Source organism: Diabrotica undecimpunctata, unplaced genomic scaffold (assembly GCF_040954645.1).
Source record: "Diabrotica undecimpunctata isolate CICGRU unplaced genomic scaffold, icDiaUnde3 ctg00000310.1, whole genome shotgun sequence".
NCBI lineage: Eukaryota > Metazoa > Arthropoda > Insecta > Coleoptera > Chrysomelidae > Diabrotica > Diabrotica undecimpunctata.
This window is the reverse complement of record NW_027311893.1, coordinates 521,646-547,185: the sequence shown is the minus strand read 5'-3', so window position 1 is coordinate 547,185 and position 25,540 is coordinate 521,646. Positions and strand designations below refer to the sequence as shown.

Here is a 25,540-nt window from a genome sequence, read left to right as displayed (position 1 = left end):
GATTCAAAATATTCAAACCCAACAAACCACTTCATTTTTGCCTTCTCAAATAGAAGCACGCAAGTTAGACTTATTTTTCAGCTTCTCAAATAGAAGCAAGTTATAGTTCTCACGCTTCTCAAATAGAAGCAGTTTTCAGATAACTTATTTTATTAAATACTTAATTAACCATATGAAATTCAGTGCCTGTGCATCGAATATGTAAGTACATAATGCCGGTCGACAAATTACAGGATTGCCGGATATACAACAAACAATAAACTTTCTTAATATTGATCTGAAGCTATTTTCTTGTGGCATTTTAAAGTAATTACTATTTAAATGGGAATAAGCCACAATTAAAGGTTAAAGTACGTTTATTGACGTTTTAATTTCCACTTCGGAAATCGTTCTCAAACTACAAACATTAGTAAATTAAACAAATTTTGTTTTTTGTTACTTAGTGAAAAATTCTTCTAATAATTTAATTTTATCTGACTCATCTATATTGACAATTCAGACATACAATATACATTTTAAAGTAGACGACTTTAAAATAATATTGCCGATATTGTTGAGTTGCGTTCCTGGGACGACTTTAATTATAAGATAGTTCATTCGATTACATGAAATCAACTTTAACTTGAGAATATCCGTCAGAAAAGATCATTGCATGTAATTCGCCTTTAAAAAGACAAACACGTGCCATGATGACAGTAAAATTCTCCTGATAGTGATTCCATAGTAAATTATGAGGGAAAAACCAGGAAAAAAACCTCATAATACTATCCCGACATGGTAAGTATTTGGTCGTGCATTTAATTTACCTTCAATAAACACCAAATTCTGATTTTATATGTTTGTTATTTAAAAAACATAAATGATGTATCCTGTTTTAATATGGGTAACCAAATCCTACTACATTCTGCCGAGGAATTCGCGACATTCTCATTTAGCATAATTAGAGCCGCTTCTTTGATTTTTCTCTTTTTACCATCCGTTTCTTTAAGGACTATATTTGAATCATTCCATTGAACCCTATGTTTATTATCCCATGCGTGTTTACATATTTGAGATCTATCAAATTCTCTATTTTTAATATAGGTTTGATGTTCACTTATTCTAACATTTAATGGCCTTGATGTTTCACCTAAATAAAACTGATCGCATTCACAAGGTATTTTATAAATGCAATTCTGTGTCCTTTCTTGTTCATTGTTAGGTTTGGTTTTGGACAAAATAGATCTCAACGTGTTTGTTGTTTTGAATGTTGTGGAAATGTTGAATTTATTTCCTATCCTTTTAAGCTTTTCCGATAATCCTTTTATGTATGGTATTGTTATTTTCCTCGTATTATTTCTTGTATATGCTGTAGGATCTCGTTCTAAGTTGTTTTGCTCTATTCGATCGATTGTTGAAAATTCCATATTTATAAACGATATATTATTTAAAAAATGATTATCCTTTTTTAGGTAGAGAGTTTTTAAAAGTAGAACAATGAGAACCCTGACTTTAAGAATCAAAGAATATCTTAATAACATAGATAAATCAATCTTTGGACATCACATCTAATTTAATAATCATTCATTTTATTGTCCTATCGTAGCATAGCTCTTAGTAATCTTATATATCTCATAGATTTCTTTGTAAGCCGAAAGCGCTCATCTGAGAATTCAAATTTTTACATACTTCATAAATACTTTTTTTTCACAAGTTTTCTTATGCAAAAGATTGCCTGTTATCTGTTACACTTCTTGTTTACGTAGTTGTCTATTAAATTTATAAGTTATTTTTATCTAATTGCTTTAAAATTTAACTGATATAATATTTATTTTGGGGTTATGATGAGTAGCCTATTAGACGCATTTGCCAATCTAAATGGATTTGATATTTAAAAATTCAGCTGCTTAGGTTTTAGGTTTTGAACTTTTTAATAAAAATATTTTCGATCGTGTGTTATTTCTTATTATACGGAAAATAGTCCTCAACTTTGTTATTCCATTTTTCTTCCACGTTGGCTCAAAGCGTAATCAATGATCAGTTCAGTGTCCATGTTGAAGGAGCAAGTGCAAATGAAGAGAATTTTTTTTGCATAGTTGGAGGTAAGTATCAATAGAATTTAGTGGAATTCCTAAATACCAGTCAACCTTTGCATTTAATATATCTGGATTTGCATTTTTCTGTCAGATTAGTAAACCTTAGCGGTGTACATGCATTTTATGGTCTTTACCTCTTATGGGATGAAGGTAAGCTAGTGATTAGTTTAAAAATCTATCTAGGTCCATTTTAAAATTTGGTTTTATTGTGGTGATGAATTTGTACCATCTACCAGCGCATTTATTCTAATTGGTAAAGAGTTTACCTGTACTCTGTACCCGTTTTGTATTGCTACTTACTACACCTGCCTGGTGTAGTAAGTAAGTAAAACTTACGCAGCCTGAACATTGTAGCTTCCGCATCACATACATTAGAATATAAAAAACGGGTGTGGCAGTCCAGTGGGACTGCCGGTGGAAATTACACTTCTATACACGCATTCGCCGTTACAAATTTATTTGGGAGTCAATCTGCACAATCATTACATATGTAATTCTGTAGGTAAGACATAGCAGAAAGAGAAACAGAATTAATAACAACTTACTAACAATGAAGGATTGAATCAATATTTTGAAAATGTAAAATGGAAAAATGACAATAATATACATAAAAAAATACACTACAATACAACAGTGCAACATAATTCCATATAATAATACAATACAAATTAAAATTCAATATTCATAAGTATTTAAAAATGACAATAATGTAATAATATTAATAAAAAAGTCCTCCCCGACTGGGAATCGAACCCCGGTCTCCCGCGTGACAGGCGGGGATACTGACTACTATACTACCGAGGACATGACACAAAGATATTTCAAAATTGACAGTTCTGGATCATACAGTGATTTATTGAGATTGTTATTTTGAAATACAAAAGACTAATATAATTATGAACATTTAATAAATAATACAAAACATATCACATAAATAATAATATTAATAAATATTTTATTATTGTATAATATTATAGGTATATATATCTTTATATAATATATATATATATATATATATATATATATATATATATATATAATATTAAATTATATATACAAAAGGAACATTTTTATATTCGAGAGAGGAAGAGAGAGAAAATATATCTTCTGTCTCTCTCTTACTCATTATCTTACATATGTAATGGTTTCACAGATTCACTCCCATACAAATTTCCAACGTGGAGCGCGCGTATAAAAGTATAACTTCAATAAATAGAATGCAACATTCATTTATTAAAAAAAAATTGAAATTAAGTCCTAGACTAGAATAATAATACCTGAAGACGTTAGTTTCAAATATGTACGGAATTGAGACTGTTATGTTCATCATTAGTACAAATCGCTTGTATTACGCGACAGTCTACACTATTAAGCTGTAATTTATGGTTACAACATCATAAAATTGAGACCATAAAATCTAAATCAGGCGGTTACCTAAAGAAACGGAAGAAATTAGATTCATAAGCTTCAAACGATATCACGTTCGAGGTCTCAAAATACTCGTAATATTTTAAGTGTCAATAAACTTGCTAACTCAATTAACTGATAAAGTAATAAACCGAAAACTGTGAAAACTATTTCGCTTTAAGGTAAATAACTGATAGTAGGCAACGAACTTTTTTACGCTATATGGTATATTTATCATTTTACGAACTAAACCTGAAAGTTGCATGGGTAGGTAGTTTTGTACAGAGTGTAAACATTTTTATTAAAATATATACAATACAACTATTTTATTAAAAAGATACAAAAATTGTTTAACAAAGATATATGACCCCGTAAAATTCATCGTATAAATCTTATTAATATGTTGATACGCGGATGGTAAAAAGAACGCAGACAGTTCGAACCCGAAGGAAGATTACTTAATTAGGAAATTATTAATATATACAATAACTTATTGTTATAAGACTTTAGTTGCTTGAAAATAGTCTATCATTTTCTTTTGATTCTTTAGGACATGAGCTGTTTAATAATATATTTCATATGTTGTGAAGCACAAGTTTCTGCCTCGAATTAGATTATTTTTTCATTTCAAACTACTCAACCACTAAGGTTAATCTGCACTCCCCAAAAGACAAACTACACATTCAAACAATTTGGAAAAATTTGAGAAGGTATATATGATTATTAGAATTATTTTGACAAATTCTGAGCAAACTTCATGTTTACGTTTTCGAAAAAAACTTTAAAAAACTGCTTTTTTCCAAGTATAAAGCGGGACAACCAAACATACAATTTTGTTAATTTTATTACATCACAAAGATATAATCCTAACAAATACTTATGAATTTTTTGAAAATATTTTAATGTACAGTTTTGCCACAATAGGAAAACATAATATGTTACGGCTTATAATAAAGCTAAATGTTACTAACTAACTAATTAAAATTTTAATAACAACATATATAAAAATGTAAAAATGGAAAAGATCTGCAATAAAACGTTGAATATTTTTTCCTAAACATATGAAAAATCTCGTTAAAAAAGAACTATATGATATAGTCTTTTAAGATGTTACAATAATTTAACATTGGAGCAGTGGTATGCTAGCTTTTTTTTATTATTTTTGTTTTATATTCTACACATTTTTCAGAGAACTCGTTGCATCATTCAGTTGTCACACAACTCCAACATTATATTCTAATACAGAAGATTTGGAAATTCAAGTGGTGCAAGTATCGGGTGCGTACGATAATAAACTAAGTAATCTTTCTGGAAGAAGAATAGGCAATATCAGCCACTTTATAGCCGAAGTGAAATCCTTAGAGAGCCATGTAAAAAAACTGGATACTTAGCATTTAAAAAAAAAAGTCGCCATGAGTTTAGATTCTCAATTCGTTTTCAAGTGTGCTGTAAACAAGATTGTAAACAATATATTGCATAAAGTTTGGGAAAAAAATGATAATTGCTTCAAGAAATGTTCTATGGAAACTAGGCTCAGAATAATGCGAATTTTAGGAAACTGGGAGTATGTCATTACTTTCATAATGTCTTCTTTAAAAAGTCTAAGATAAGTACTGTAGGCTACAATCTGGAAGGTATTGAGTCTCTTATGAATAAGATTATCTTTCCTAATAAACTTGTTATGCACCTTCTTATCATCTATAAACCAAACATTTCTTTTACTCTCACCAAATCAATGTGTGAATTTATTGAAAAAAAAATGTAGCAGTGAAAAAGACAGTTTTTATTTATTTATTATTTGTGAATACACGTACTAACGCAAACTATCGGAAAAAGCTACGAACATGACATAGCACTACACATATTGTTCATCGACTTACAGGCATTTGACAGCATATAGAGACAAAAGTCATTAAAAGAAATGAAAAGGATGAAAATGTCAGCAAAGTTAACAAGACTGACTAGGATGACACTGAAGGAAGCAACTTTAAGATGGCTTCGTATAGACGCAAATAGCGACATCTGATAATAAAACCCGTAAACTAATTTTTGAAACCAAATTCAGATTTATGCCTTAATCTGCCTTCTAAGAATTGCAAGGCAAAACAGACGTTGATAAAGATGTTAATAGAGACATGGGGAATCTAAAAATTGCATTCCACGACATGTCTCCTCAACTAAGCAAAAATTCTTCGCGAATTTGGTTTCTAGTACTCGTACAGAGTATATCGGAATAAAAGTAAAAAGATTATTAAGATTTTATTTCACGTACATTGCGTCTGTGTATCCGCTTATACGTATTTCACCCTAATAGGGATCATCAGAAACGGATATTCACAGTCGCTCTGAAAATGAAAATAAATATTTTCTGTCTTAGGAAGCAACTCTAACATGGCTTCGTATAGACGCAAATAGCGACATCTGATATTAAAAATTAAAATCCGTAAACTAATTTTTAAAACCAAATTCAGATTTATGCTTTAATCTGTGCCTTCAAAGAATTGCAAGGAAAAACAGACGTTAATAAAGACATCTCATTTAATGCAATTTTTAGATTGCCCATGTCTCTATTAACATATTTATCAACGCCTGTTTTGCCTTGCAATTCTTAGAAAGCAAAGATTAAAGCATTGATCTGAATTTGGTTTCGAGAATTAGTTTACGGATTTTAATATAAGATGTCGCTATTTGCGTCTATACGAAGCCTTGTTAGAGTTGCTTCCTAAGACAGAAAAGATTAATTTTCTCTTTCAGAGCGACTGTGAATAGTTGTCTCTGATGATCCCTATTAGGGTGAAATACGTATAAGCGGATACACAGACGCACTGTACGTGAAATGAAATCTTAACTGTCTTTTTACTTTGATTCCGATATATTCTGTACGAGTACTAGAAACCAAATTCGCTAAGGATTTTTGCTTAGTTGAGGAGACAAGTCGTGGAATGCAATTTTTAGATTCCCCATGTCTCTATTAACATCTTCATCAACGCCTGTTTTGCCTTGCAATTCTTAGAAGGCAGATTAAGGCATAAATCTGAATTTGGTTTCAAAAATTAGTTTACGGGTTTTATTATCAGATGTCGCTATTTGCGTCTATACGAAGCCATCTTAAAGTTGCTTCCTAAGACAGAAAATATTTATTTTCACTTTCAGAGCGACTGTGAATAGCCGTCTCTGATAATCCCTATTAGGGTGAAATACATATAACCGGATACACAGACGCACTGTACGTGAAATGAAATCTTAACTGTCTTTTTTTATACAAAAAGAGAATTTACTACCAGTAAACCAGTTTGGCTACAAAAGAGGTTTGGGAACTCTAGACGCTTTAACAACACTTGTTGTAGATATACAAAATAACTTAACTAGGAATAACTATTTAACAGCCCTATTCTTGGATATTGAAAGAGCATATGAATCAGTTTGTTTGTCAACTTTGAAGTTCAAAATAGTAAATTTCTTTCATTTGCCAATTGCTTTCGTGAACACAATTATCGGTTTCTATACAGGCAGGATAATCTACGTCAGAGACCGTAATAACAAACTAATAGGATCTCGACACAACTATCACGGCATACCACAAGGTTCGGTATTATCGCCAATTTTATTTAATATGTACACCTCTGACATACATAATATGCAAATAAACAACATTCCATTTAAAATAATACAATATGCAGATGACTTTTGTGTCTATACAAAAAGTAAGAAATATGAAAACGGTATGCAAAAAATAAGCAGAGTATGGAGTTCTCTTTCCCCATAGTACTTAAAGAACGGCTTAAATTTATCAATTGCCAAATCAGCAGTATCTGTCTTTACAAGACACAACCTTTCTCTAAATCAAAATATACTTCTTGATAATCAATCTTTTACATTTAAAAACCATGTCAAATACCTGGGCCTTATACTGGATAAAAAATTGACTTGGAAACAACACATACAATATATGCTGGATAGATGCAACAAAGGTATAAATTTTCTTAGAATGACAACTAAAGTGTGGTGGGGTTGCGATGTTGAAACATCCTTATTGTTTTACAGAGCTTATATACAATCCATTATAGATTATGGTTCTACTCTTTATGGTTCCGCGGCTAGAAATCTTCTAAGAAAAATTGACATTTTTCAAAATTCTGCCTTAAGGGTCTGTTTAGGTGCTATGAGATCTACCCCTATAGAACCACTACATGTTGAAGCTTATGAACCTCCTCTTGAAATTAGAAGAAATTTATTAAGCGAAAAATGGGTACTCAAAGCCCACTCAACAAATCCCAAATTATTTTCCAGTATATGTTAACTTAACGAATCAGACCTAACTCACAAATATTGGATTAAAAAGCCATCTCCACCTTTGTGCACTGCTTTACAGAACAATTCTATTTTTTCAAAGAATTTGGCCAAAGTGGACAAAAATTTAGACTTCTTTGCTTTCTTCCATAAAACTGAAGTTATAATACCCACATACAGTGACTACATCAAATTGAGTAACAATATTCTGAGATCTGTTTTGAACTGTTATAGTGATGCCACAGTTATATACACGGACGCATCTAAATCATTAGAAGGGACTGGCTGTGCCTATTTTCTACCCTCAGTAGATTCTGAATTTAAGTACAAACTTTCCAATGAGTTCTCAATTTTCTCGGCTGAATCATTGGCCATACTCGAAGCTTTAAAATATGTTAAAAACTCTTATATTAAAAAATCGTTAATTCTTTCAGATTGTCTTTCAGTTTTACAGAACATAAAAAATACTTGTTTGCCCAAAACATTTAGTAATCCTACTATTTTTTTAATAAAGGATCAATTAAAGCACTTAGCAGACTCTGGCTTTAATATAAAATTTATTTGGGTTAAGGCACATATTGGGCTCAAAGTTAATGAATATGTAGATTACTTAGCTAAAACCAGTATAATATCAGGCACTTTATTGTCATATTCTTTATGTGTATCAGATGCCATTACGATTTTTAAAAAAAATCAGCTATCGACATGGAAATATCAATGGAATCTTTACTGCTTTACAAACCCAACAAGATACGCCACTTTACAACCAGCTATTCCACAAACTACTTGGTTTAAGAATTTTAAATCTCCACGTAAATATATAACTACCATAAATAGACTACGCTTTGGACATGCTTGTTATCCAAGTCATTTATATAAAATAAATGTGATTGAAGATGATAATTGCAAACATTGCGGAAAACTAGGTGATCTTGATCACATCTTTTTTTAATGTCCTAAGTTTCAACAGCATTCAAACTCTGTCTACAAAAAATTAATTGAATTTAATATGTATGCACCATTCAATATCCAGTCGCTACTGGCTACAGGCTCACAACAAGTATATAATATCATTATAGATTTCTTGTCAGACACATGCACAGTTCTATAGAATTTGTACGCGAGAATGGAATTTTTCATGATCGTGTGGAAATTTAGATTTGTATCCTTTGTTTACCCTAAATGTTATAACACCTTATCCGTGGCCCAGTTTTGTTTGTCTACTAAGAATGTCTTGATGGGCCCCTAGACGAGAAGCAAGTGACCCTGTAAGTTTCCTTGTCGTATATTCTTCTATTAATTATCCGTTAGTTTTCTATTAGGGATAGAGTTGTGTATTTGTCTGATTGGAAAATCAATTTCAACTGGCTGAATGACTAATGTCTATGCCATTAAAAAAAAAACTGTCTTTTTACTTTTAATTATTTAAGATTGCCATCTATCGTAACAAGAAAACTAATAATGCCTCAAAACTCGGTATTTGGGTTTATATTATACTCTTATTCCAAACTAAATGGTAATAATAAACATTCTTAGTGAGAACTTTAAAAAGAATGCAGCTGAGTTTATAATACGCAGTTGGTTATATGGCAAAAGTGCTTAGTCGATACATAGATGGAACTAATTACATGGGTACTGAAAAAAGGCATACTTAGGCGTAATAAAAAATGTCTACAAAATAGGGTAGTCACATATTGCTATAAAACAATCAAAATTTTAAGGGCTAGGAAAATAAAACGCTATTATTTCTAAAAAATATTTACCAATAAAATTATTAAAAATACATAATTAGTGAAGAGCAATAAGGATTTTCATAAAAGAAATCAACCGTAAATGCTATATTCCTATCCATAGAAGTTAGTGAAAAAGCCTTGAATGTAACAAACTTGCCTAATGGATCAAGAAAATTTTAGAACTAAAACCTAGACCTGACGCTTGTCGCAATAAAGGACGTCCTCAAACAAGGTAGTCGGGCGATATTAAGCGCATCGAGCCTAAGGGGATTCAAGGTGCTCAAGATCAGATGCAATGGACTTATTTATGGGAGGCCTATGTTCAGCATTGCACTCAAAACGGCTAAGGATAATGATAACTTAGAGAACCTAAACGGCAAAACAAATTTCGAGATTTATGTATCTGGTAGTATAACTATCTATTAAATTAAATTAGCTTAAAGAGTGTAATAAGTCAAAAAGGATGAGGTCAATTGTTGGGACAAGATTAAGGGACGAGTAACAAATAACCAAATAAGAGATCTTTACAAAATATAGAATATTTTACGATGGTTAGACAGTGAAGACAAAAATAGAAATATCAGGTTACACGAATGATAGTGAGATATTGGATTGCTAACCGATTTAGCTCCAACGCATGGTGCGAAAACGCACCATTTTTTTGTAGAATTTGTTATTGGCAATACGTTAATTTTTTTTTAAATCTGTGCATTTTTTAACCAACCAGAAGGTATTCATCATCATCGTGGCTTATTCACTCCTGACGGAGTGTTTGCCGCCCTTTTGGGCTCTCTGATTCATTTATTGCAAAGAATCAGTCCGCTGTTGTTTTTTTTTATTATTATAGCAGCGTGTGTGACTTGGCCCTGTCTACAAATTTCCTCCATTCTTTCCGGTCCTGACAGCGCTCCTTCCAATTGTAGATTCACAGCTTCTTTATGTCTCCTAAGACTTGATCTCTCCATCTTGTTTTGGGTCTTCCCTTTGGTCTCTTTGTTGTTGGTCTCCATCCAGTTATTTGCTTTAGCGTAGAGTCTCAGTTAGCTCTTTCTGTGTGTCCCAGCCACCTGAGCCTTTGCGTCTTCACGAACTTGATTATGTCTTCACCCTCGATGACTTCTTGAATTTCTTCATTGGTTAATCTTCTAAATTCGCCTACACTTATCCTCACCGGTCCCATTGTTCGTCGAATTATCTTTCTCTCTAAGATTTCCAACCTCATTTCATCTTTTTGTGTAAGGCACATCGTCTCTGCACCATAGGTGATCACTGGCCTGATTGCAGTTTTGTAAATTTTTAATTTGGTTTTCTTACTAATGTGCTTTTCTTTCAGGAATTTTTGGTAGTTCCAGTAGGTTTTATTACCCAGTAGGATGCGTTCATTTATTTCATCCGTTCTATCATTTCTATCATTCACCATCACTCCCAGGTATTTGAAACGGTGTACTCTTTCAAATGTATATGCACCAAGCTTAATTTCTTTCTCTATGTTCGTATTCTCTCTTGAACACTTGAGGTATTTCGTTTTGCTTTGGTTTATTACTAGCCCTCTCTTCTTTGCTTCTTTATCTAGTATTAATATTATGTTCTGCATGGTTTTTAAATCTCTGTTACCCAGTGCAATATCGTCTGCATACGCTATCATTTGGGCTGCTAACCAGTAACCAGAAGGTAGTAGTGTAACTAAATTTAAGTTTCTTTAATTTCCCAACTCATTTTATCTTTACAAAAATATTTTCCAAATATTCGACATTTTAATCCTTCGACACAACTTTATTTTTAGTGTAGTAATTTTACTGGTAAAATACTTTTGTGGTCGCATAAATTAAAACTCGATTTTTTTAAACTAGTTGTATGTCCAGCGTTATAAAAATACAAACAAAACATATCAGCATAGCAAATTACAGCACTGCTGTACGAGAAAATAAATGGTGTTGGCCACTTTGTGTTCTAACCACACTGATTTTGTTTTTGTCAAAAATGCCACGTTCATTTACACTCTAAATATGTTGAGACTTTTCGCAAAAAATAAAATTGTTTATTTTAATTTGTATATCTTAATTCTGCCAAAGGTTCGAACTTCGAAAACGAACCATTTTTTTGTTGTGGCACCTGTCAGAATCAAGGTGTAAAACAATATTTTTACGAATGTTTAAGTTTATTTTACCCTAGTTAATAAAATATATTACATACTATTGCAGATAGCAGAAATACGACTGACTGTCTCCTGTACCAAAAAAAATCAATGTGTGTCAATTTAAAATGGTGTTTGTAAGAGTAGGCAGATTAGAATGAAAATTATTGTTGTTAATTTGATACTTAAACATAATTTATATAGGTACGCTATATTATTTAACGAATCTTTGTATTTTTCTTTATTCGAAACCATTGTAGATACGTCCAATAAAATGTAGACTAGTTAACACGTTTTTTTTGCAAAGATAATGGAAATCATAAAGTTCTATATATTATACTGACGCCCACATTTATGGTTTACGTTAGGTGTGGTCTAAATAAAAAGAATAATTTATTACCAATACAAATATCCTTACACATTTTCGTAGAAATGTAATTGGTGCGATAAAACGCAAATTAGCATATACACGATATTTGTACAAGGTCATTTAGACAAGATATCTGACTGTTACATGAACAAAAATATAATAAAAAATAAACATACAATCACGTCTAAAACAGTCGCCGAATAAACCTAATAAACCAGATAGCACATTCTCTATCGCTGCTGTGACTTGTTTTTCCATTCCTCTTCGGACTTATCCCTGGAGATAAATAGTAAACGGCGGTAATAATTCGAATCCAACGATATAAAGTCGAGTGGAAGAAGACCACACCAATAAAGAACATGCACAATGGTTTGGAAATCGGTTTCTATAGCCGGCGTTCGATGAACGATCACCGAGGCCACTGATGCCGGGACTCCGGGCCCGGGACCCTCTTCCGTTTTCGGGAATTCGCACGATGATCCTCCGCCTCCCTCGATTGCCTTTATTTTCAGAATCCTCCCGCCCCTCTACTAGTGACCTTTAGCTTTACGTATATTATCGACGAATAAACATTTTTTGCTGGTACACGGGTGGGTATTGTTTTTGCGTATTGTTTCGCTTGACATAAAAGAAGTCGATAACGGCTTTTGAAATGAGCTGACCCCACTCTTTTTTTAATACATACCTTGATCAAGGCTGTAATATTCTTTTTGTGTTCCTAGTTCCTTCAATGCATACGTTGAATGATAGGATTTATAGTTCAATTTAATATTGTAGCGTGAGGCTTGTTTAAACTATTTATAAGAAGTTACATGACAATATTTCTTTTACTCTATCTTTTACATATTTTATTAACTATAATATTAAAAGTAGGGAACTGTGTCAGTAGCAACACTTTTTTTTTTGGACTTCAAGGTGCTCCCTATCCTTTATTTTTTAAATTTCAAAAGTCATGTAGTTCTCAGGTATTAAAATAATTGACCGCTATTGAAGAGTAACCGTAAGACGGTAATCTAAGAGTAAGATGACAGCTAAATTTAAAGCGGCAGCTAGGCGACATTCTGAGTGATCTAAACCAGATAGACAGAGTTCTTCAGTTTTTTAGAAAAATATAATTATTGTATCATAAACCCTAAATTATGTTTATATGATATAACTTATTAGTACCTCTTTTAATGTTGTTTGTTATCGCCCTCGTGTGAGTGGCCATAGTTGCCGAGCACGTTAACGTAAATAAAAAAAAATTATCTAACTGAACTTTTTTCCAAACTTCATAAAGCACCTCTATAATTAGCATGGTGAAAATAAACAATTTTCTTTTAATTATCAACTTGCTAAAGCAGGTAATATATTTTTGTCCTGTGGCGTTTAAGTTCATATGAATTCTTCAGAGTATATAATTGCATCAAGTGCGCTTGTACTATGCAATTTAATATTATGATCTAGGTATTCATTTACTATTTAGAAAATCTGTTATGGTAATATTGTTGACTCCAGACTTGTTATGACATAATGATATATTTCTTGGTTTCTGTAGGAAGCACTAAATAACTAAGTATAGTATTATTATCATGCTGATGACTTTGTTTTTAAAAATAAAATAAACTGAAAGTAATAAAGATTATGTTTCATTTATAGAACATGAGAGGAAAAAGTGTACTGTACAGCTTTAGCAAAATTACTTAAAGGAAAATAAAAAAAAATGAAGAAATAATTGGCCAGTTGTAACGAATAAAATGTTATACTTATTAAAAATAGGTATTTAATTAGTCAATATAAAAAAAATTATCTTGTGTTAGTTTATATAAAACTGTTTAATAGAATAACACTGATACAATTTCTTAATTTTTTTTAATAGCATACCAAAACCATGAATAACTGGTGGGGACTTTAATTCGCATTATCCGGCTTTTGGATCAGATTTAGAAGATTTCGAAGGAAGAAACCTGTTAGAGGCAATAAAGTCATTAAATCTTGTATTTTTAAACACAGGAGAACAAACTCTTGTTACTAAATCAGGTCAAAGAAAAAGTGCTACTGATATTACGATATGATCTCAAAATGTCAGTCAAATATCTCAGTGGAAGGTAGTTTAAGATCCCCGTGGGTCCAACCATTTGCCAGTACTTATGAGATGTCAACTTAAAGGAAGCCCCTGCCAGAGAAAAGTCATAAAATATGGAAAATTAACAAGATTGGACGAAATTTAGCAGTTTCCTATATGAAAAATCATTTAATGTAATCGACGATAGTTACGACAAATTATTAGAAGATATAAACTTGGGAAAAATGCAAACCATGGTGGAATAATGACTGCGAAAATGCGGTGACGAAACGCAAACAGTTATTTAGTAAGTATAAAGAGAATCCAAATTTGGATAACCTTCTTCTTTTTCATCATAGCTATTTTAATTTTTGAGGCAGTAGCTCTAAATAGTTGTTTTGAGCTGCATCCAAACCATTCTCTCAGGTTCTTGAGCCATGAAATTCGTCTTCTTCCGATGATTCTTCTGCCATCTATCTTTTCTTGCATTATGAGTCGCAGGATGCCATACTTCTCGCCCCGCATCATAACTTCCTTCTCTTTACCTATTCTTCTCAGTATTTCATTGTTCGTAACTCTATCTACCCAGGACACCCTCATAATTCTTCTATAGGTCCACATTTCAAAGGCGTTAAGTCGTCTCATTGTGTCTAGATTTAACGTCCATGATTCCACTCCATGTATAGTACACTGTATACGTAACATTTTGTTAGGCGTACTTTAAGAGCTAATGTTAAATCTTTGCTACATAGGACCTTTTTCATTTTTATAAAATTAGAACGTGCTTTTTCGATTCTGACTTTGATTTCTGCAGTGTAGTCATTATTTTCTATTATAAGTGTTCCTAGGTAAGTGTACTTTTTTACTCTTTCGATCTGCTGGCCTTCCACTGTCAAGATTTTGTTAGTATTATGGATGTTTTTACAAATTTTCATAAACTGCGTCTTTTTGATATTGAGGGAGAGTCCGTACTCCCTACTACACATTACTATTTTACTTATGAGTCTTTCCAGGTCTTGTAAACTATCGGCTATTATTACTGTATCATCTGCATATCTGATGTGGTCAACTAAGACTCCATTTACTCTTATGCTGACTACTGTTTCATCTTCCAGAGTTTCTCAAATTAACTCTTCAGAATAAGCGTTAAATAATAGAGGTGATAGTATGCAGCCTTGCCTGACTCCTCTCTTTATTTCGATTTCTTCAGATGTCTCTTTTTCAATTCGTACTATTGCTCGCTGATTGTAATAAAGGTTTGTTATTAGCCTTAAATCTCTCTCATCTAGGTTTTTATTTTTTAGAATTTCCATGAGTAGGTCATGTTTTACTTTATCAAACGCTTTATTGTAGTCTATAAATCAGACGTAAAGAGGACGGTTAACATCCAAACATCTCTGCATCAGTACGTTGAAGGAGAATAGTGCCTCTCTGGTACCTATACCATTGCGGAACCCATATTGTGTGTCACTAATATCCAGCTCCAGTTTAGTGTGAATTCTGGCGTGGATAATTTTCAACAGAATTTTTCAGGTATGTGACATTAAGCTTATGGTTCGATAGTCATTGCCCTCTTTGGCAGTCACTTTCTTTGGTAAACACACAAATGCTAATGTCAAAATTTCTCTATGGATGATTCCCGTAGTATAGATAGCGTTGAACAGTTCTACTATTATGTCTAGGTTTTTCTCGTTGACCAACTTTAATAGCTCGCTTGGTAATTCATCTGGACCCTTGGATCTTGGACCCCATTCAAGTAATCCCTTGCAACTTAATGTAGAGTCATATGTCGCCATGTTACCAATCCAACGGTAACTTTACCATCTTAATTTTAAACTAGACATAATGTAAACTAAATTTCATTTAGTAATTTTTAAAGGGTTTTACCCCCATATTTAGTGGCTACATCCATGTATTAACCTGACACTGATGATGGAATACTTATTCCGAAAACGTTTTGTCAATTTAACATAGCCCAAATGGGTTTCTTATATACCTTTTTATAAAGGATTTTATTGAAAATTTTTTTTTATTTTTTAAAGAGTTGTGTATATCTCATGTTTATCAATTTATTCATATCATTGACAAAAACTGTCCAGCAACCAGTTTTAGCTTATTTTACATAACTTCTCTGATAATCTTGGTTATAGTTACATATTTAAAATAATTTTTTTGTTTAACATCTGATTTACTATCATTTGAAAAAATATCAGCAATAACATGCTGAACGTTCCTGGTATGTAATTTAATATGATACGATTGTATTATGTATTCATTACCTGTAAGTAGAAACTGTTGTATTATTTTATCTTTAGTTCCTTAATGATATAGTAATCAATACATTCCTTCGTTCTTTTAGAAAAGGGTCGCTTAATATAATGTTATTATAATAATGTCTTCATTCTCCAAAACTAGGTGGGTCACCGTTTCTACTTAGTAGCTAATTTATTAATCAATTATTTTAATATTAGACGACTTAATAAAGCTCCTTTAGGGCATTTATAAAGTGCTAGGTTATTTTGAACTATTAAATTGCACACTGTGCTTCCAAAGTTATTATTATTTATTTAATTTTGAAATTTCAAGCCTTCAACCGTATCAGACATACATAACTAATATATTTTTTACAATTTATTCGCCCTCTTTCACGAGCACTAACAATCATTAACACTAGAAGCGCTGACATTTCTACCAGTCCTATAAGCGCGAACGGGTCATTTTTGACCGTATGATCTAAGTCGAAAATGTAAAAAGAAACTTGGAACAAAATATCATATATTTATTTGATAATTAATAATAGTAATAAACAAAGTGAAAATCTAATATAAAACATTACTAGATAGTGCTCTTACCTACATAATGAACATACAACATATTGTGTGGAAGTGCATTTTTTACAGACTGTTTTTTTATACTCGTGGCATTTTACAAATAATTTGTTTCCAGATCACTCTGATTTGATTTCACAACGTGTTCGCTTTGTTTGAGGTTCATCGATTTCGTCTGGGATGGCAGTTCGTTTGACAGCAGCTCTAGTCCCTGCGTATTTTTCTGAGAGTTCTGCTCCTAGCTTTAGAATATAATTTCTGCCACTGATTTGCGATTTATTCAATGCTTTATATAAGATCCAGGCATTTATTCCAGCTATTTGTCTCATTACAAAATTTAATAGTATCAGGTTTTTTTTTCTCAGTGGATGCAATTTGTACATCCGAGTGCATTGTACTAAGCATGACCACATTTTTGTTGCTTTTGGCCTGATAAATGGTTAATGAGATATCACCTGTCTTTAGAAGTAGGGGAGAAGGGGGTTACTGTGGACCATTTTTACTTATTAGCAAATTAAAAAATATGTATAAGATTCTTATTGCTGAACTTACCTCACATATTTACTATAAACATCAACTCAACTTTCGATGTGAATATTTTATTTGTATCTTTCTTAATAGAACAAATATTTTGATTCAAATCGGAATCAATAATTTGTCCACAATGACCCCGTGGTGGGGTTAAAGTGGACAGAGTATGGGGTTATAGTGGACGCATAGTAAAACATATACAGGAATACTGAAAACTTTATGTTAACAAAAAGAAACTACGATACATTATAAGAACTGAAATTAATATTAAATGAAAATAATCTTCCTTGCCTTTTCGTGCCAGTGTCTACTGGGTGCTCCAAAATTCCGACAATATCGTTCTTGTCGACAACTGAGACATCTTCAACTTCGGGAAATACGAAATTATTCACTTTTTTTCTTAAAAAATTAATTTGTACCTCCACATCTCGAATATCTACGATTTGGCCAACATAGTGTGTTACCGATTTTTTACCCATAAATTTTACAAGTACGAAATCATTTTTCTCCATTTGTTTGTCCATAAAAATATCGTTGTCCTGACCATCATCTTCCATCCAGCCTTCATCCTCTGATTCAAGTATTACTTCTGTAGAAGAATTGGAAGAGGAAGATTCTTTCCTACTCCTTTTTGGTTCATAGGAAAGAGATTTCTTCACTCTATTCTTTTCTCGCATTTCAGCTCTTTCTTGCGCACGTCTTTCCTTCAAATCTTTAGCCTCTTTTTCAGCTTCCAACTGATCTTTCACTGGTGTGCTCGTGTAAATAGTCGACTTTTTATTTTTTCTTGCTTTGGAGTTTGATGAGCGATCTGCTTTTAGAAAAGGGCGGCAGCTCTCAGGAGTAATTACAGCTGTTGATGTAGTTGCTACTGATGGTGAAAGCGTAATGGGAGCTACAGGTAGCAGTCTTGTGGAGATTGAAGCAACTTCTAATATTCGCTCAGGATCTTCAGGATTTCTTGGGTTCATTGCTGTTGGCGGTTCTTGATTCCTATCTGTTGTTGCGGTAGCTTCATAATCCTCATCGGTGAATACAAGACGATTTATTGGCCATAAACCAGCAGATCTGAATCCAGATGTTATATTCTTCATTGTAAATGCCACAGGAAAAGCAATACCACACAGTTGAGCAACATCATATATTTGTATAGGTCTGCCTGGATGATTTTGAAGCCAGTCTCCCATTGCAACCCGTAATGCAGCTTTATAAGAACCATATACTGCAACATCTAGCGGCTGTAGTTTGTGGCTACAATGTGGCGGAAACGATAAAAGAGTAATTCCAGATTCTCTAGCTAAGTTTATAGCTTCCAAACTTATATGACTTGAATGATTATTCATTAATATCAGTAGAGGGTTTTCTTTAGAAGCACTTAAGTGCATTTTTATGTGCTTTAGTACTTCTAAAAATAATTCCGCAGTCATATAGCCAGACTGATGAGCCAGACCAATGCTCCCTATTGGTGCACCATCCAAGAACCGGTCTTTCATATTCTTCCTGGGGAATATGAAAACTGGAGGTATTGCTTGTCCAGTGGCTGTTATAATTCCGCACATTGTAACATTTTCACCGCGTTCTTGAGAGGCCACAGCTCCTATTTGTTTTTTTCCCTTTTCAGCTATACGTTTGGGTGGTGGTAAGACCGTGGGTATACCTGTCTCATCTAAATTTATTATCCTTTCTGGCCTTCCTTTAAATTTATCTAAAACTCCAATGTAATTATCAAAAAATAAATCCACGTTGGATTTGTTAAAGGCTGCATCTCGTGCTATGCTTGTATTTTCAGGTTTTCTAAGAGATAAATCTCCATGTCGTTTCATAAATGAATATATCCAGTCCTTTCCTGCTATCTTATTTTTAGTCCAATTCGAAGGAATTTCTATTTTTAGAGCACTACCATACTCAAAAGCTAGGGTACAAGCCTGCTTGTAAGTCAAGCCATAATGTAATCGAGACGCCTTCTTAAGATAATTGACAATGTGTTGTTCTTGTTCATCAGAAAATATTTGGCGACCTCGAAATTTATTGACGCCAGAAACATTCAAGCTAACAATTTCTAACTCATCTTCGTTACCTGAATCATCACCAGAGGGTATATTAGCATCTTGAAGGTTCCTCTTAGCCAAAATGACTCTTTTGTGAAGCATACTTTTTTTCAATTCATATTTCTCTGCAATATTTCTCAAGCTTCCTTTTTTTCTTAGGATATCCTTTATTGCACGCTCTACAACTTTTTCATCAATATCAGCTCTCGCCGTTTTTCTACTGTAAGTCCTCATCTGAAACAAAAAAGCGATTTTTATCACATGATTTTTGGAAATATAATCATTTGTGGGGTTAGGGTGGACAGCTGATGATTTGTCCACACTAACCCCGAACGCCATGTTTGACAGTAACAATGGAATGACGTTTCGAAAAATGATAATTTTATCTCATTCCATATCAAATTTAGTAATTAAATATTCCAGAAGCCATACACTAACTTAGGTATACAATTAGTTCAATAACTTCAATTTTAGTATAATTTTACTTACCGTGTGAAATAAATGGATACAACACACAAAATCACTTTCTGTCACTGGCGGCCATATTATAGAAAATATTTCAACCAACTTTTACGTGGTGTTCGGTGGCGTTAATAGTCACTTCCTGAACAGACTGGGCGGCAGATTTAAATGCGAGTTTTTAAATAATTAACTATGTCCACACTAACCCCATGTCCACACTAACCCCCCTCTCCCCTATTGTAATGTATAAATTTTCTTTCGCGTACTTTACATAAGTCGGGATTTCACGTCGAGCTTTATTCATAGTACCAAGGAGACTAGTACTATTCGCTTTCAAAAATTCAGCCAGTGATAGTGACGTAAAGAAATTGTCACACTTAACATCTCTTCCTTTTTTAAATATGGTTGCATCAACTTTTTTACCACATAATCACCGAGGCCCTCGTTATTTGGTCTCTCTTTGTCTTTCCCTAAATACGGAAAGGCGTTGACAATGTAGTTTGTGTCTTTGTCCACGGCTATCTAGAATTTTTGACCATATTTATCGAGTTTTGAGGCAATAAACTAAGTAAACCTACACTTTGATGGAAACAGTTGCTCGTCGACAGTGATGTATGGTCCTGGAACGTAGCTGCTCTGTAAATTTTCAATGAAATTGTACCAAATTTCTGTCGCGTTTCAGTCTTTGCGATCGTGTAGACCTGACATCGAATCTTAAATATTTCATTATTTCTCGAAATTTGTCACGTGACATTGCCGCTTTTACAAAAGCATTGCCCCACTATTCGGACCACAGCGAATCCAAATCTATACCTTTAGCACCCATGGCTCCTCGTACATATATTATAGCTATAAATGCTTCTAACTCTTCTATTGTTAGAGACCAAGTGTTTGAATGAACTTGCCGTGCTTCTTGAATAGTACAGTCGGTGATATGTTTTAAAATTTTATCGTGAATAAGAAATCGCCAAGCACTGTTACACGTTTCATCGACACGACGTTGGGCATATGGTGTAGGCCCGGAAATGTCTTTGAACACGTTTTGATGTACTCTTCTACGAGCAGATGTATTATACAATGCTTCGATCTTCCAAAGTGTACCATCAGGAGCTATAATTTCTGAGCCAACAGGAATTTTGAGAAAGAACATCATAATTACATCCTTCTGCTCTGACCGGTGGTTGACTACGGCCATGTTTACTTCCACGTCTGCTTTCGGCGAATAGGCTGTCGTTATTCACTGAAAAAAAATACATTCTACATCAGAACAAAAAAATACTTAAAAGTACGAAATAGTATCATCATCTTATCACATTAGAACATACAACATACCTTCAACAACATTACTCTCAGACTGAGGCACTATCGGTTCCGTGTCGTCATCGGACGTAGAATCAACTTGGGCTGGTTGTTGCCACTCTGCATCAGATGAAGAGTATAATACTTCGCCTTCTAAGATCTCATTCATTGCATCAACAAGTTGTTGATGAGTCAAATGCCGATTATTCTTGGTCACGTCACTTTATATGTAGTCAATAAACGTAAAAAAAACGTACTACCACTTGACTGAACTCGACTTCACTGAACTCATTCAAAATCGACTGAACGGATCGACGCGAGATCGTGGTGCGATGGACGATCTGGCGAACGTAAGTATGGTATCCCCTCCATTCAGACGGTGTTATGTATTTCGACATTCCCATTTTATTGCTATTAGTTATAAGTAGTAAACCCCTAAATTCCAATATAAATTAGTATGTATCAATTGTAAATAATTTATACTAATATAGATAGCTGGATCAAGAATGACCCATCCGCGCTTTAAGGTATTTTCGTAAAAAAACCAAAAAATTAGTTATAATAGTAGATATATAATTTTGTGTATGTAATGTACCAGATAATTCACAAAATGTCGTAAAATTTAAGGCTATAAAAAGTATAGAATATTTACTACACAGAGATGAATTTTAAAATGAGTCAAAATTGGAACGGTCGCGCTTCTAGTGTTAATACAGAACTATTATTACAAGAAACACGTACACACTAACTTAAAAAGCTTATAAAACACTTTCGTAGACAAAAAAATGAAATAGATTTTTCCTTCTGGTTTTCATAACGTCGTCTTATGCCTTTCGGTCCCTTGGTTCTATTCTCGCCTATGTTTTCAATCTATAGCCTGTAGATTATTCTTTAAACACCTGCTAAGCATTTCCGATTCACGTAATAAAGGCTATACAAAGTATTATCTTCACTTAATTGTAAGCCTATTCTAGAGCAGGATTGTCGCAACCTCCTCAAGACTTTGTTTAGATATATTTTAAACAGAAGCACAGAAAGACATATCTGTCACAATCCTTTAGTTACACGGTATTACCGGTTAGTACCGTATGATATTATCTTGTTAGATCAACCAATAAGCGATGAATCCCTTGGTTGCTTGATACTTCTTTTTCGGTCAGTTGAATTATAGCAAAAATATGATTTTCCTGCTCCGAATCCTGCTTGCTGTTATATTTCATTTGTTTCGTATTCTTTCGCTTAATTTTTTTTTAAGTTTTTTTTGTATAGTTCACTAACGACTAATCTTTTTAACCGTGCGTCGTATAGCGACCGCGCAGAAAGACTTACAACGTTTTTGCAGTGTTTCACATGGACTTTCAGCATTTTTGTCGTGAATGAGATTATTTAGTTTGTGAGTAAGTCTTTTAGACTTCAGCGATACTGCCAAGCCGCCCAGGCGATTCTAATCTACTTTTTACAAGTAGTTTTTTGATACAATATTCCCTTTTACCATAAAAATTGAGTTTCATCGTTTTTGCCGTGTGGGCTTCAGTTAGTTCTTCCAGTACTCCCAAGAGGAATTCTTATCAACAACCTTGTCCTCCAACCAATACACGAGTAGCCGTTCGCAAACGTTTCAATTTTTTTGCTTATCCTATCTCCAAGCCCAGTCATTGTTTAGGCTCCTCTTTTAGCTCCAAAAAGCAAAATATAATTTTTACAAGTGTTGTTGTTTGTTCTTACCAACTTGAAAAAGGATCACTACAGGAGCAATGCAATCATTTTGTGACAATAATGTCAGAATATCTGAATTCCAGAGACAACAACTAACAGATCCACCAAGAAAGTTAAAGCTACCTGAGAAGAGAAACGCCTGGCGTTACATAGCTAAAATATAATTTTATTTCCGCTATATTTAACCACGTATAAATAGTAATATATAATTAGCTACGGGTAAAAAAATGAAGTTTTATTGTCACATATACGGAAACAAATGGTGGCTGATGTGAATTAAACTGGAACTGTATCTATATTGTATTTCGTTAGGTCCCATTTACCCCATTAATGTCAATTCGTGTGCCAAAGTGGCTAGTCGGTTAAATTAGCCGGATGCTAGTTACCCAATTAAAGAATTTATGTAGTATCGGGATCGCTAAAACCACACAAAATAAATTGTTCATTACTTATTAGACTTCTTTGGTTTTGCAAACTAATTAAAATTAATGAGCTAAATAAACACAATAGGGAAAATTAAATTAGAAGTGGTTGATTAGATATTTTATTTGGTTATTGATTAAACCATTAAATTGGGACGTTATCAAATTATGATCTAGTCGATTCTTGGTAATATTGGATAAATATAGCAAAGCATATTATTTGTGCATATTAAATTACGTTTATTAGTGTTTTGAACAGTAATTTGATGCAACTGGTACTTTGTGGTGTAAATGTATAACAATGAATTCATCAATATCTACGACTACATATTTAATATACTTCATTGTGAAAACAGTATACATTGCGACGGCTTTGATATTATTGAGTAAATATGAGATACAGTTATAGCAATAATAAAAATTAAGGTTTTACTAAAGGCAGTTATATCTAATAATGTACGTAAGTTTAAAACATAAAAATTAAATATAATTAATAACAAACTAATAAAAGCTTTTATTCATATAATTTATCAACTTTTGTTACCTCCCTTAGGAAAAATGAAATATAATATTTTCTTAGTAACAAATACTTATAATCTAGCAAAGAAATACTGAAATGAGTCATACGCGTGATATACGTAAGTTATTATTTTATTTTATTAGTCAAACTTGTACAAGCAGAATCCTTTTATGATGAAATTTTATGTTTGTTAAATGATAAACCATTAAGCAAAAAATCCAGATTGCTTCATCTGTCTCCCATATTAGATAAAGGATTACGTAAAGTAGGTGGTAGACTTATGCTTTCAAGATTGCCAGATAATGTAAAAACACCAATCCTATTGCCGATATTTCGTTTATTAACTAAGTTAATTTGTACACACTACCATGTCAGTGATATGCATCCTGGATCACAGCTTCTATTGTCATTAAGCAGACAACAATATTGGCCTATTTCTGGCAAGGTATTAGTGAAGCAACTTGTAAGACAATGTGTTAAATGCTTTCGTGTGAAACCTCCTCACAATTGTGTAAAAATGGGACCTTTACCCAATGAACGCATTACCCCTGCCTATCCTTTTGAAAATGTAGGACTTGATTATGCAGGTCCATTTTCACTGAAAGAAAAAAAGGGTCGTGGAAGTAAAATGTTAAAATGTTATGTTTGTATTGTAACAAAAGCTGTACACTTGGAATTACTCACTGATATGACAACTGAATGTTTTAAGAGATTTTTATCATAAAGAGGAATTCTTACCAATGTTTACTCTGATAACGGTTCAACTTTTAGAGCCACTAGTAAAGAGTTAAGGTCTATTAAAACCTTTTTATAAAATATGAAAACCTAAATAAAATTCATGACTTTGCTTTAACAAAAAATTTAATTTGGAATTTTTCCCCAACTTATAGCCCAAATTTTGGGGGTTTAGGTGAATCAGCAGTGAAACAAATAAAGTTTCATATGAAAAGAACGCTTAAGAATATAAATTTAATATAATAAAGAATTCCTCATCTTGCTTAGCCAAATTGAATGTATTTTAAATTCGAGACCATTGTTTGTCAAATCAGAAGATCCATCTGACTTGGAATCAATAACTCCTTTCCACTTTCTGGCATTATGTCCTTTACTATCCATTCCTGAACCAAATCTCTTATATATCCCAGTGAATCGACTAAACAGATTCCAACATTTTTAACAGCTGCATCATAGATTTTGGAACCGCTTTTGCAAAGCATATATCAGCCAGCTACACCAATCCTATAAATGGCACCACAGTTCAACCAACAACATTGTACCTGGATCCTTAGTTATTATTTATGATACAAATATCTATGCTATCTATGCAAATACTCCATGCAAATGGTCTATGGGAATAATAATTAAATTATTTATTATAATATTTGTATTATTTAATTATAGTTTGTATTGCTCACCCTGTCTCTTCTTGTTTTGCCGCCTATTGTTATAGGATTTTCATTTCGGCAACCCTTAGCATCTGTTTCGTTTTGTTGGTATCTTCGCGCGTATTTTTTCGGAAGAAATCACAATCCTCAGTAATGGGGAAACGATAAGAGAGAAAAAGAGAGTTCCTTCGCACCTTGAAGTTCTTAGCTCTCCACTATGCTTTAATACTTTGCCCCATTTATTTTTATTGCGTAATTATATTGCTTTTCTAAGCA

The 25,540-nt window shown here is 32.9% G+C and overlaps 1 protein-coding gene across 1 annotated transcript; it reads right to left on the bottom strand.

Moving 5' to 3' along the window:
• Positions 1–20,703: 20,703 nt before the first annotated feature.
• Positions 20,704–21,390, bottom strand: LOC140431166 (uncharacterized). Its single transcript, XM_072519078.1, has 2 exons — positions 21,255–21,390; positions 20,704–21,149 (listed from the first exon to the last, which is right to left on the bottom strand). Exons 1-2 carry the CDS (start codon positions 21,388–21,390, stop codon positions 20,704–20,706), a joined length of 582 nt encoding a protein of 193 aa, XP_072375179.1.
• Positions 21,391–25,540: the final 4,150 nt, after the last annotated feature.